Genomic DNA, 14,619 nt, shown 5'->3' with positions numbered 1-14,619 from the left:
GGACCAGACGGGTGTAAATTCTACAGGAGACCTTCTTGCCTTGAGCTCTGGGAGCTTCACCCTGCTCCCTCGCTACAGAAGGAGGCCACTGGCAGCATCTCATCTCCTGCATCGACTTTCTCCCTGGACCTAAAGCTTCCTGGGGCTGCACCGGGAGGCAATGGCACTGGGAGGCAGACGGCGTGTCCCTAGGAAAGGTTCTTCTCCTAAAGACACCATGAAGTGGAGAAGGGATGGAAGACGTGCTCCTGCCCCTAGACTACAAAGTGGCATGCAAGATACAGGAGATGGTCACCGCTGTGGCTACCTCACGTGAAGGATGGGCCACCAGACACAACATGGGGTCTCACCCCAGCCCCTGCCCTGGGTGATGACTTTGGAGGACACATAGGAAAACTGAACACCAACTCTGGCCAACTGGCCAGCTCGATGCCCCATTTGCAGATAGAGCAGAGAGAGGACATTTAAAGCGGACGTTTTCCTTCAGCTTTCACACGTGCCATTCACCCAAGGAGCTCACTGCATGAAAGCGAGAGCTTGCAAGATGAGTTATGCGTGGGACCTCCAGAAGAAGGGACAACAACACTCCCTGTCCAAAGCACTGCAGGGCTCTGGGCATTTTTCAGAGCCAGACACTGGTCTGTGGCCATGGCCCCAGGTCCTGGTGGCCAGTGTGACCACGTCCCAGCCCAACAACACGCACAAGCATGAGACGAGGGGAATACACCACTGTGGCCACCGGTGACCAGGGCAGGCTGCAGGCAGGGCAGCTCTGCCCAGGATGGTGTCCCTTCCTTGGGCTGGGCTCTTCCAGCCTCCCCCTGCCTGCGAGGCATTTTGGGGCAGAAAGAGCATGTTTTGGGATTATCCATCCTGTCTTAGGTGGCAGCACGGAACTTCTTTTAATAGTTCTCCTGGGACAGATCTGTCCTGCTAAATAGGTGTGTGGTCACTTCCTACACCCACAGCTTCTCCCTGTTCTTAGCCAGGGTGTGGTGAGATGCTGCAAAACCACAACGAGCCAGAAAAGGTCACCCAAAAACAAACACCAGGCTATTCCTAAAACCCTGCCGGAGCCAAGGACGGGAGGGCAGCCCGGCAGGTCCTCACGGGGCTCCGGTGAGCACCTGGTACGGGCAGCGCTGCCTGCGCTGTGCCCCGCTGCATGGCAGGAGCATCCCAACCCCGGCTGTTTTGCCCCTCTCCCTCTAATCCCTGGGCTCTCTCCACCGCTGTGCCTTGGTGGAAAGGTCTCGGTGCAGAGGTTGGTCATGTGCACGCTCCCAGCTCACCAAGATTTCCTCCCCCCGCAGGAGCTCCAGGTGGGGCTCCACCGCTCTCACGCCCACGACCGGTGTCTCTGCCCCTCGTGCCGGTGGTCTCCAGAGCCAGTTTGCTGCCCAACGAGCCCAACCGGGACCCCACGACCCACCCGGGAGCATGCGCAGAGGCTGGTCCTTACCTTTGAATCCCCGCAGCCCCACTGGACCTGGAGGGCCAAGGTCTCCTTGGTCCCCTTTCAAGCCACGTGGTCCTGGTGGTCCTCTCTCCCCAGGTAGCCCTGGAGCGAGGACAAAGAGACAAAATGACCCTGCGGGGACCTACGCAAACCAGATGTGCACACACACACACACACACACACGCACACACACGTGTCCTGCTTGCCAGCAGACGGGCCAGGTGGTCTCTGGTTCTTTGCCAGAAGTCAGGCACCATCAGGAGATACCTGAGAGTCTTCCTCATCCTCTTTTTCTGCACCTGCCCCTGGGTACGGGGTGGATTTAACCCAGAGATGGGCTGGTGCTCATGCAGCTCTGGGCATCTTAGGGCTCAGATTAAGGTAACCGGGCTCCAAAACTGGAGACCAAGGAGGAAGAGCGAGGAGCCAGGGTGGAGCAGAGACCCCAAGGAAACATGATGTGCCCAGCATGAGCTCCACAGGGCCCTTGCATCCACGCACGCTGACCAGGTGGGTTTACTATTTATTGAAGAAGGGTTTGGATTAAAATCCCTTATCTGAGCCCTTATCTGAGCATCCCTGATCTCCAGGAGGGAAAGGGGGGCTTTAGTCTGGGAGCCTGGGCTCCCTTCGTCGGGGACACATCCAAGCCCTGGAGGTGACCTCCATCCACGCAGGTCAGCACGGGGAGGTGGAGGGAGAGACCCCTGTGATGGTGAAGGGCTCTGGTGGGACCTGGGGGTGGTCCCACCAGATCTACCCAGCAGGGACTCAGCCCGGGCCTGAGTTTGGGTCAGACGTGAAGCTCCTCGAGGAGAAGCCCTTCAGATAGAGCTCCTCCAGCACCCAAGCTCAGCACCCTGCCTGGCACGATGCTGCTGGTCTCCCCTGCCCGTGCAGAGGGAGCTCTGGATTCCCTTGGCACGGCGCCTTCCACCCTTTCGGGTGGAACTCAGTCAATATTTTCCTCTGGTTTAAGAGAAAAAAAAAGCAGCCAGGAGGAATTTGGGCATCACCTCCAGTGGACATGGTCTGGGGCTTAATTCTTTCCCTGCTGCATCCAGCCAACACCTCGCCTCCCTCCCAGGGGGGATGCTGCAGCGTGTCGGGACCTGGCTCCGTATTTGGGTAGAGGAGCTGGGGCAGAGGCAGGACGGTAGATTTGCTGTGCAAATGGGGATTTACCAGGGATGCTTTACAACGCCTGGCTGCACCTGAACCTGACCTTCTCATGTCCCCAGGGCCGGTGCTGTGACCACATCCAGAAAAGCACCAGAGAAAGCGAGACAGAGAAAGACCTAAAAATAGTGACCCTCTCAGCAACTCTTCCTGAAGGTGAACCCTCCAGACATTGTTTTGTTTTTCTGTTTAAACAAAAAAAAAAAAAAGAAAAAAAAGAAAAAAAGGAAAGAAGCCAGACGATATATTTCTGATGCTTGTTACACCCAAGAAAAACAGCCATGAATCTGTCAACACAAAAAAATATAGCCGTCGGTGAAAGGAGCATGGGCAGCCAGCCCTGAGAAGGGCTTTCAGAGAGAGATTGGGTTTCCAGGCTGGCTCTGCCGAACTTGGCTGGTCCTGCCGCTCGCCGGGGACCGGGGGGAAACGGGGTACCAAAATATGAGGGTTTAAGCCCAGCCTGGTACCGCCAGCTCAGATGCACGGGGCCGGGGCGCTGAACTTGACTCTGACACCGATCATCCTACATGGGTCATGTCTTCAGCAGTGAAGGTGAAGCCAGGGCTGGACATCCTGTGGGATGGAGAAGGAGGTCCATGCACCAGGCAGGATGGATCCTGTCACCTCGATAGGAAAGAGCCTCCTGGGGACAGAAGGATCCTCGCCAAAGGGGATCCTCCATCACCTCTGTGCCATCCCTGGCTCTTGGATGCAAAGCCAGTATTTCAAGGTTTGGCTTAAAATTAGAAACAGGCTTAAGGCGAACTCTGTTTCTTGTGGCGAGGGGTGCCTTCTGTTGGTTTTTTAACTGAATTTCTCTCAAAAACAATGGTTGGAATGAAGACGGGGAAAAAAAATTGGCATTCTTGACATTGAAAAAAATGTCCTGTGAAAAGGCTCGGAGCCGCAGCCGGCGCCGAGTCCCCGGTGCCAGGCTGGAGGGACCCCGCACCGGCTGGTCCCTGTCTGCTGCCGAGGGGGTGCAGGCGGCAGGGCCAGCCCTGGTGCTTTGTAAGGGCTTGGTTTTGGTGAGCACGAGGTGGTGGCCAGGTCCTGCACAAACCTGGGCTGGGTGCCTGTGTCCAAGGAGCCCGGGGGCCATCAACCTGCGGGTGACGAACCCTTGCAGCTCTCGCTGTCCTGGGGCCAGCTGGGAGATGAGAAAAGACTTTTTGCCCCTAAAGACTGGCAGTCTGGCAGGGGATGGGGCAGCAGGTCAATCCTGACTTGTGCAGAGCCAGCGAGGTCCCACGGGACAGGTTGGGAAGTGACCAGGAGCTGTCCCGTTGACTCTACAGACTTTGGGTGAAGGCTTGCAGGGTTCTGGGCACCCTGGATGTCTTGTTCCTTACCTCGCAGCCCAGGCAGGCCGGGAAGACCAGGTTCACCCTCCATCCCTTCATTGCCTTGATCTCCTTTGGGTCCTGGTGGCCCTGAAACACAACAGGCATTGGAGCACAGCCATCACACCCCAGCTTTGCAGCCGTGCAGCAGAAGCAGGAGTGCATGCACCCACCCCCCCTTCACCGGCCGATATCGTTTATCAGGTGTCCAGGGACCTCTAATAAACCCAGATCCCTGCAGACAGGAGCAAAGTGACAGCGAGGGAGCTTGCCAGCAGCCTTCTCCCATCATCTATGGGTTTTAAAGGCCAAACACAACTCCATCAACCTGTCTCATGTGCCAGAAAACTTCACCTTGCATCTCCTGTGGTTCCACCTTGAGCATGAATCTATGGGAGTCTGGAGCCCAGGAGACTGGACTTTTCTTTTGACCAACAGTTGTGACATCTCCAATTCAACAATGTGAAGAAAAAAAGAAAAAAAAAGAAAAAAAAAAAAAGGAAATGCATTTTGGAAATATTGAGATGAACCTTTGGGAAAGGATTTGCATCACTGATCTCATCAGGAACTGGCCATCGGTGAATACTTTCTGGTGTAAACTCTCGTGAGTGAGCAGAAAGTCCAACCCAGTAATAGAGTTATATTCCTCAGCCTGCAAAGGGCCAAGTCCGCAAAGCTGAAAACAATTATGAGCTAAATCAATTGGAAGAAAGAATTTAAACAGAAAAAAAAAAAAAAAAGACTCATGGGATGATAGAAAATAGGGCAGGGAGAGGCCTGGAGAGGTCATTTGGTCTTTGTCCTACCAAGCCAGGGTGATAATTGGAAACTGTTAAACACTGTTTTCCTAGAAACCCCAAAAGCCATCATCTCCCAGTCGTGCAGAAAGCTAACAACCACCCAGGGCTGCAGGCGATGGGGTCACGCAAAAGGATCAGGGGAGGAAGAGGGGGGATGTTTCGCAGTCCTAATGAATGAGTAATTAGGATCTGCAAATATTATACAGAAACTAGTGGGTTCCTGAGCAGATGAACCGCAGCGAACTCAGGAAACGTCCCGAGCTGGAGATGCTCAGGGGCTGGGAGAGGACTATGGGGAGATGTTGCCCTAGTTTGCTCTCAGTTTCCTCTTCCCCAGATGATGCACATCTCCGGGCACTGAGAGGACGTGGGGATGAACCCTAGACCCTGGGCACACATCCCTGTTGGCAAAACAAAAGGACGCAAAGAACAATGGACACCCGGGAGAGCTGAGTACAATGAGGAGGCATTTTTGGGTGGGAACAAGAAGAACCACGAGCAGCAGGGACGCTGCCTGCCCGGGGAGAGGCAGGATTCTCCATGATGGAGAAGGTCCAGCCACGTTCAAGAGCTGCTTCACGGGGGGACGGGGGGCAGGAGGCAGGTGAGGTGTGCGCTGCATGAAGGTGCTGGCGTGGCTGGTGAAATAGCTTTTATTCCCATGTCACTAAAGAAGAGTGTTACACAACAGCCACTAAATCACAGAACGGTTCGGGTGGGAAGGGACTGTTCAAGGCCATCTACTCCAACCCCCTGCCCTGGGCAGGGACCCCTCCCACCAGACCAGGTTGCTCACAGCCCCATCCAACCTGGCCTTCAACACTCCCAGGGATGGGGCAGCCACAGCTTCTCTGGGCAACCTCTGCCACTGCCTCACCACCCTCACCATAAAACTACACCTACTTAAATCCCCTTATTTGCCTGCTGGAGTTTGAAAAACTGAATAGGTGGGCAAATAAACAAGCAATAGGAAGCACCTGAGTGCCTAAATAGACGGTGTTAAGTTCAGCCACCGATTTTCAGTGCCCCAAAAGAGCAAGAGGGAGGTCAAGTCATGCCAGTTTGTTCGAGTGGAACAACGTGGGAATGCTGAAGCTGCCCTGTATCACCCAACCCCTTCTCAAATAAAGAACTAATGGAGAATGTAGAAGTAAAGAATTAAAATATGTCAATACCATTAATTTCCGTCCACGGGGCATTACAGAAAGCAGAGCCTGCCAGAGATCGATGGCTTTATAGCGGTGATGGTGAGTTTGATGGGTAGCAGTGGGAGTGCCAAAGCAAAGGGGTTTTTCTACTGGTGTATCTCCTGCCCGAAGGTCCCAGGGGTCCCAGGATGAGCAGTGAAAATTCCGCATGACCCAGTTGTGCTCCTGGGTTCGGGTCAAGTTCTTCCCTCCCCTGCTGCACCCCAGCACAGCAAAGGTTGGGCTGCTGAAAACCACTTGCTTAAACAAAACAGATGCTTTCCTACCGCGAGCAAAACTAAAAGCAACCCTGGAAACGTCTGCGGTGGGAGCCACCAAGGAAAGGTGTCTCATTTCATCACGCTGACTTTGCCCCAAGCATCCCCTCCGAAGGGTCGGGCTCCGACACCAATGGCACTGAAGCAAAACTACTGCTGACATGAAACGTCTTGCTTCCCCCCCGTCGGCTCCAGCACGGCTCCGCTGAGGTTCCCTATGCGGGGGCAGCTCCGACAACTTCCATCTGCTCTGGTTTTATGGGCACACTGGGAAATAACCCATACTAGGGCCCCACCTCAGTTCTGTTAACCCTGGAAGGGACATGGGAGCTGCCTGCTCAGGGCACCTCTCGATGGGATGGGGCTTGGAGCTGCCCTTCCTCCTTAAAATCAGCTGCTACAGTGCAGCCCTCCAGTCCTCTGCCACCATCTCATCATCTCATGTCATCTCGTCTCGTCTCGTCTCGTCTCATCTCATCTCATCTCATCTCATCTCTTCTGCCATCTCAGAAAATTGTCTCATGGGACATTGGAGAGGTCAAGGACATGGACAGGCTGAGAAGCGAACTAACTTTCATGGAGGATGACCATGCGCAACAATCTCATCTGCTCCGTAAGAGCTGGAGGCTGGGAGAACACAGCCAGGGAAGAGACATGCTGTCCCTTATCCCCTTTCCCTAATGCCTGGGGTTGGAAACTGGGCTTGGGAATGGGCAGATCATTGGGCTGATCCTGTTTGCTGGCTCCTAGGTTTTGGCATCCATCCTTCAGAGCTCTTCCCACAGGAGCGAGCCCTGTGGTCCATCAGCCACCAGAACATCTCCCCTTGGCTATGTCGAGGCAGCTCCGTGAGCAGAGATGGTCCCATGCCCAGGGAGAGCTGGTGGGATGGGGCAGTGGGAGCAGCTGGGCTGGAGGACGGAGGAGCGCTGGGAGGGGCGGTCAGGAGAGGCTGAGCAGCACTGCAGACACCCTGCCAAGCTGGTCCCCACCCCACCGTGTCTGAGGTTCACACTCAGGAAAGAAAACCCCAGCCCAGATGCACCCCTGCTTCACCCTCCTGCCTGCACAGGGCTGGGCTGCTCCCTGCATCAGCGGAGGAGAAAAACCCTCCAAAACCACGGGGATGAGGACTTCCATGACATGCACAGATCCGACGGCCAGATGGGATCGTTGAAATCACCCCGCCAGACCGGCTGCGAGCCAGCACATCCCACCCAGTGAGTTGTACAAGCAGACCCAGGCAGGCAGTGGATCCCGGGCATCCTCCCTCCTGGTGACACCGTTATTTAAGACCCAGAGCCCCTCTGTTGTGCGTGGCCAAGCCCTCCCTGAGACACGCGAGCTGCTTGGAGCCGTCGGCTGCTGGAGACCAGCCTGGGCACCTCCCCAAGCTGCCATCGCCAGCAAAGAGTCTCAAACAGCAAAAGCCTTGGGGGGGAAGGAAAACGCACCCCCAAGCAGGCAGCCCTGCGTCGCCCAGGACTGGCTCTGCCGTTGCAAATCCATCCGGGAGCATGATGGATTCATCCAAGGCCATTTGGAGCTGGGGTAAAGCCAGCTGGGCACAAGGGTCCTGAAATTATCCCTGACCCATCGCTGCTGACAGAAAGCAGGGATGGAGGAGGGATGGGGAGGGAGGGAAGTCGGGGATGCCAGGAATGTGTCAGGGCAGCGGCTGATAAATCAGGTGCCGGCCCGTTGGGAGGGGATTCGTTTTGCTTTCTGCTTATGTTAATTGGAGTAACATGGTGCACGGGGGAGGGTTCCCTTCCTCAGTGGCTTCATCCAAGAGAGGGTGACATCCTCCCCACGGCAGTGGGGGGAAGAGAGGGCTCCGGGGGTGGGTGGGCAGCTAGGAAAACCCCAAAGCAGTGGGTGCAACGTGGCCCCAGCAGCCCCCAACCAGGCATTGGGAGCCAACATCCCACAGGGACCAGGGAGATGACCCCAGTGAGCTGCTGGTACCCAAGGGCGACGGTTGGCCTGGATGGGGAGATGTAGCTGCTGCGGTTTGAACCACATCTGTCCCCTCTCAGCTCAGCAGACGGCCAGAGGGAGCGGGTGCCTTCGGCGTCAGCCCCTTCCTTCCCCACCTGGTATTTCAGCTGGAAGCACCAGAACTGAGCAGCAGCCCATTGCATCTCCGCAGGCGCAAGCCGAGAGCCTACAGGTGGGACAGCAACTGCCCCCCATCTCCTGCTCTGCCCCCAAGAGCTTGCACTGGGCTCTTCTGTGTTTCTTCATGCTTTTCCCCCTTCCCATGGCCAGTTCCTTCACTGGGACTGTGTTCAGGTCACGGCATTTAACAGCCACGGATGTGTCCTGCATGAATTTGTCCAGCTCCTTTTGGACGCGCTGGTGTTTCTGCCTCCACAAAGTCCTGCAGCAAGGAGCTCCGGCTGGGTGAAAAGGCGCCGTGTGGGAAGGGGCTGAGCCTCACCAGGGCTTGCTGCCCTCCATTTCATCGGGTGCCCCCTTGCTCTTGTGCCATAAATCATGAAGATGCTCACGACTCTGCTGGCTCTCATCACAGCCCTGTTTGGCTGCCCCGTTCCTGAAGAGCCCAACCCTTTCCCTTCCCCATCATCCCACGAAGCCAAGTGGGTCCCAAGGACTGCAGCTCCCTGCGCTCCCTCTCCTGTTTTAGCCTCTAAGATCTTTGAAGCCAAAGCCACCTCTCCCTTGGTGCCACACAGAGGGACCCTCCTCCTGCGGCTCCCCAGTCACATCAGGCAACCGGACTGGGGTCCACCACAGCAGATCTGGGTTTCTCCAGTGTAGGCATCTCCACCTGAGCTGGTCCCCTTGGAGCTGGGCTATCCTAGGAGATCTAGTGCTGTGGGATGCAGGGAAGTGGGTGATCCCACAGCAGCAAGACAGTAAGATACGAAACAGCTGGAAATTCCTGACATCAGAGAGGAAGAAATGTCCAAGCCGATGGTTAACCCTGGCCGTACAGCTGCGCTCATGAGCTAACGGTGTGACAAATGGCTGGACCTTGCAGATAATTAAGAAAAAAGGGAGCAGATGCTTCACAGACTGAGGGAGGGGGGGATTACCGAGGCAGCCATAAAAATATAAAAAAAAAAGGGGGATCAGCAAACCTAGAGTCAACGGTCAAGAGTTAGCAGGGATGGGTTGTTTATCTCATCACAATGCGGGTGGTGAGGCCCTGGCAGAGGTTGCCCAGAGAGGTGGTCGATGCCCCATCCCTGGAAGTGTCCAAGGCCAGGTTGGATGGGGCTGTGAGCAACCTGGTCTGGTGGGAGGGGTCCCTGCCCATGGCAGGGGGTTGGAGTCGATGGCCTTGAACGGTCCCTTCCCACCCAACCATTCCGTGATTCTGTGATTCTCTGATTTGGGAGGGGCTGAGGATGGTAAAGGAGGAGAAGATGGGAGGGGGAAAATGGAGTAAAGGGGGTGGGCGGTAAAGCGAGTTATGTGACCGATGATGACTAAGGGTACTGGTGGGCACCCTTCTGCTTGCTCACTGCAGTACAAACCAGGGCAAAAACCCCACTGCCTCTGCCGCACTCGGTCTGGTTCACTGTCATGGTCAGGAGGGACCTGGCAGAGTTTTTTCCTGGCATCTTTGAGGGAACCTTGGGAGCTTTCTTCTTAACATGGATGGGGGAGCATTTGGAGAGCCCGAGGTGGTGGAGACACCTGAACACCGCAGACACCTGAACAGTGGTTCCTGGTGGATTCGATACACCAGAGAGTACCTGAGACATCCCCACAGGACATCCCCATGCCACAGGCACCATTTCCACCACCGCCCAAAGCACCAAGGACATCCCCATGAGAGCTTCATGCACTGCTCACAACAGGTGCTCGACTTACCCCGTATAACGGAGATGTTCTTCAGCGCGACGGAGTGCTCCCAGTCCTTCAGCCGCAGGTCCTCCGTCACGTTGTTGAGGATGGCCAGCTCGTGCTTCAGCTGCTCCTCCATGGCTATGTGGATGAGGCGCATCTGCCGGGCATCTTCGGTGGCATTGCTGATCAGCACCTGCAGGTCCTGGATGCGGGTATGGTGGATGTTCACGTCGTAGGAGAAGGTCCTGTTCATGGTGTCCATGGCCCCGCTCACGGTTGTCACCTGGTCACTCAAGCTCTCCACCCTGCTGCCCAGATGGCTCAGGAGGTGGTCGTGATGCTGCAGCAGCAGCCGGCTGCTGTTGCCTTCCACGGAGAGCTTGTACAACTCCTGTTGAGCCGCATCACTCTGATGGGTCAAGCTGTCCCACAGGTTGGACACTGCCTTGTCGGTTTGGCTGGCCTGGGTCTGCAGGCTCCAGAGAAGCCCTTCCAGCTTCTGCAGTGACCCCGTCATGAGGAACAAGGAGTCCGAGTGGTTCTGCAGGAGGTCCTGGAGCCTCCAGATGTGATCCAGCACGTCCCCCTTCAGAGGTAGGTGCAGCAGCTTCAGCTGCATGTCCCGAAAGCTCTCGTTGAGGCGGTTGACGTTCCCCATCAGCGCCTTCAGGTCCTCAGGAGAAGTCTGTGGTCTGGAGACTGCAAGGGATGGAGAGGAGTGGGGCATCAGAAACCAACCCACGGAGGTGGGGACCCTCCTGAGAGGTGCAACCTCCTCTCCTCCCAAGGAGCGCTTGGACATCCCCCTGTTCCTTGGTGCTTGGAGGTGAAAGCCCTACCTCAAACACCAGAAGGTTCACCCCATCAGCCCCTCTCTGACCCCACGGTTTTCTCCATGACTGGAGAAGGAGGTTGGTTGCTGAAGGACTGGAGAGGGAGGCACCTCGCTCAGGAGGACAGCAAAGGCTCCCAGCAGCTCTGGGCTTCGGGGTGGCTCTGGGCTTTGCCAGGTGGGTCACGATGCTCCAAAGCTCTGCCTCGTGGCTTCACCCGGCTTGTGTTTGCCTTTGGTCGGAGGACTGGCTGCTAACAGCATCCGCTTCCCTTTCCTAAAAACGGACCTTCAAAACCGCTCCTTCCCCCACTGAGGTTTTAATTTTAATTTTAACAATCAGGTTTCCCTTCTGGCCGCTGATCTTGGACCTGAGCTCAGCCCTTTGCTCTATAATGAAGACCACGAGGCTGGCTCGGCAGGTCTCCACGGCTCTGGGTGCGGTTTGCCATCAGCCTCCAAGCACCACATCCCGCATCCCAGGGCTGCCAGGGCTCTTCCCGAGGGAGGAAACCCACCCCGACTCCGGAGCATCCTTCACTCTCTGCCTCTGCATCCCCAGTGGCAGAGAGCTCCTGGCCACCCAGGCACCCACCCCAAACCCCTCCTGGCCTTGCACCAGCTCCCAGAGCAGCAAGATGGGGTTCGGAGAGGGAACCCCTTACCCTCAGCAGCTCCTAGCACTGCTCCAGCAACCCCCTGCCCAGCAAGCCCAGTAGCACCCAGTAAAGCCTGATCCCAGTCCCCATCACCCCCTGCATGCCTTGGTGCACCCCAAAAACGCCGATCCAGGCAGGGGAATATCATCTTCTCCCTCTGCCTCATGTTGATACTGGGTCTCCAATGCAGCCCTTAGTGGGGGACTCAAAGCCAAACCCAGACAAATAATGAGAATTAAAAAAAAAAAAAAATAAAGTAAATAATCCCCATTGTTCTTCAAGCTGTGGTGGGGCTTTGGCTGGCACGATGCCACGGGCTGGCGCGGGACCCGCCTGGCGGCTCACCCCTTCATTTCCACGGCGGAGAAACCGAGCGAAGCCATTTGGTTTGAATTAAAATCGCAGGAGTAGGGAGAGGGTGAAAGCAGACGTGGACACGCGAAGGGCTCCAGCCCCCCCGGGCTCGGGGCCACCCGCAGCGGTGGCACTGGGTGCCCAAGGGGGGACCGAGGGGTGCCGAGGGGGGGGGCGGGGGGCCCCGCCAGGCCCGGGGAGGGGGCTTTGGGAGGGCCAGTGGGTGCCATAACAGAGGAGCTGAGCATCTTCCCGGCACTGAAGGCATCTTTTCTCCGTTAATTAGCCCCCGTTAATTAATCCTGCGGCTGGACTGTCCCAGTTTCCCAGGCTGGGGCATGGTGATGTTGTTTGGTCCCCTCTGCACATCCCTGCTTGTCACCCGCATCCCTGCCGGGGGGACATCTCAACGTCCCCGCTGTGCCAGGCACTGTCTTTGCCCATGAGGTTCACAACAGGGAAAGCAACCAGGCGACGTGCCCGAGGCCACCCCGAGAGGGGACAGCTGCCAGTGAAAGAGCTTGGGGAAAACCGCCACCGGGCTGGCGAAGGGGTGGGTGTCGCTGCCGTCTGGGTGGGTGACCAAAGCTGCTCCGTCAAGTCTTTCCAGACCCAAGTCCCCAAATTCCTACAAATCACTTCCAACAACCAGCTGGGATCCCCGTGGCTTCTTCTCTGCCCAGCCCTGGCACCGCAGCCACCAACCCGAGAGCAACCAAGGCTGCTCCGGGGCATCCCGCAGCCAAAACCATGCCGAGAAGCTTCCAAGCAGCAACACCTCCAGCCTTGGGCTGCTCTGTGCATGCACACCCCGGTGTGCCGGCCGCCCTCCTGCCTCCCAAACCTTCTGCCTCCCACTTTCCACTTGCCGGGTTGGTAGGATGGACTAATCCTGCTGCAGGGCAGGGGCACGGACATCGCCCCGCTCAGCAGACCACGCTGCGGGCCAGAGCAGAAGGTGGACGTGGTGGGGCCGTAACACCCTCCTTGCAGGAAAGTGAGGGCTGGGGAGCACAAAGCCACGCACACAGCACGGACACACACCCACGTGTGTGCACAGCGCACGCAAACACGCGTGCACACAGCACAGACGCATGCACATAGCACACACGTGCAAGCATGCACCCCGCACGCACATGTAAATGCCCACACCTGCGTGCATACACACGTGGGTTTACAAGAACGCCGTGGTCCTACCCCAAAACCCCTGCCAGGCCCTTCTGCGGCTGTCGCGCAGAGCAGCACCAGCCTGGTGCAAGGTCACGCCTTGCACACGTGCTCGTGGCCGGGCACACGGGTGTGAGAGGTGCTAAGAAGCGAAGGGGCACCAAAGGAAGGGGGCAAAGCAGAGCCCTGGAGAGGGGAGGGGGGTCCCACGTGGGTCAGCTGTGGAACACCTCGCTGCAGGAAGGCTGGAGAGGTACAGGGGGAGAAACGCCCTGGGGTTGCTAAACACACGCAGATTTATACACACGATGCACGCAGCATGATGCAGACGTACATCTGCCCTCTCTGCACATCTGCACTGTAACCCCTGCACACGCGCCGTGCACACACACACACACACTCTCGCACGTTTTTGCACGACGGGGACCTCCAGGGGAGCGTTTCGTGCCACATCGGCTCTGGCAGAGGGGCTTGCTGGAAACCACCGCCTTGCTGGGGTTCGTGACAGATGTGACCTGTGCCCTCCGCGTTCCTGCTAATGATGTTCATGTGACGTGTCTCGGAGGAGCCGTGCAGAGGGGACAGGCACGCACACGCACAGCCGTGCACGCACGCCCTCCCTGCCGCCGTGCACCGGGGGCACGTACAGGCACCTGCACCCAAAATCTCTCTCCCCGCTTCTAAGCTTATGTACCGCCAAGGTGATGCTCAAAGCAGACACGTGTGTGTTGAGTGCGGATGTTTTCAGCATCCTTGGCTGCAGAAAACCAAGCGGCTGCACACAAAGTCTTGCAGGACACCCCGCTTTGGTCTCCAAGCTGGAAGCACGGCTGAGGACTTGGGTCCAGCTGTGGCATTGCCACCGGCTCCCCCGGGTTTTATTCCCACCGGGAAGTCAAGTAGATGCTGAGCCTGAGGTTCAACACATGGCTGGATGCTGAACGGCAGCGGGTCCGGGCATCCCAAACCTCCAGCCCAAACAGGAGCCCAACACCCTACGGCCCCGGCCCTGCACGAGAGCATCTCCTCCGGCATTTTGGAAAGGGTGGAAACCAAGGCCTGGGCTGGGCAAACAGCTGCAGGGGAAGGGTTTGGGGAAGGATGGGGAACAGGGGACAGTGGGGACCAGCCAACACTCAGCTCCAGGATGAGTCCCAGGGCTTATTAGCCCAGGCACAGGGTGACGGGGCCCCGTTGCCAGCAGCTTTTCGGCAGCTTGGGTTTGCTCCGTGTCCCCCGGGAGATGCCGGCTGCAGGCACAGAGCGGCTTTGGAGCCCGCGGACGGGGCGCAGGAGGAGTTTGCGCTGGAGCTGCTGGGGGAGCGCTCAGGCGATGCTCGGCCGTGGGGCTGGGTCCGCTGCTCTCATCTCTGCCGGCATCCTCGGAGCACGAGTTTTGGGGCTGCGGCTCTTGCCACGGAGGGTGCTCCTCTCCTTGGACGCTTCTGCCAGGCATCGGGGAGGGACGAGCATGGAAATGGGGTCGGCTCTCAATGCGAACAGGAGCACGGCGATGGGGTGCAGGTCGGATTGCCA

At 57.4% G+C, this 14,619-nt stretch overlaps 1 protein-coding gene across 1 annotated transcript in view; it reads right to left on the bottom strand.

Moving 5' to 3' along the window:
• SCARA5 (scavenger receptor class A, member 5) overlaps positions 1 to 14,619 on the bottom strand; it is a gene marked incomplete at its 3' end in the record, with an annotated part of 32,660 nt that overhangs the window by 11,171 nt on the left and 6,870 nt on the right. Inside the window, exons 3-5 of the mRNA XM_009695264.1 lie at positions 10,096 to 10,770; positions 3,994 to 4,074; positions 1,463 to 1,561 (exon numbers count right to left, since the gene is read on the bottom strand). Coding sequence (XP_009693566.1) covers positions 1,463 to 1,561; positions 3,994 to 4,074; positions 10,096 to 10,770 — 855 coding nt within the window. The remainder of the gene's footprint in view (positions 1 to 1,462; positions 1,562 to 3,993; positions 4,075 to 10,095; positions 10,771 to 14,619) is intronic.

This window comes from Cariama cristata, unplaced genomic scaffold (assembly GCF_000690535.1).
Source record: "Cariama cristata isolate BGI_N322 unplaced genomic scaffold, ASM69053v1 scaffold23062, whole genome shotgun sequence".
Classification (NCBI taxonomy): domain Eukaryota; kingdom Metazoa; phylum Chordata; class Aves; order Cariamiformes; family Cariamidae; genus Cariama; species Cariama cristata.
Note: the sequence above shows the minus strand (reverse complement) of the source record. Positions and strands in the feature narration are given on the sequence as shown.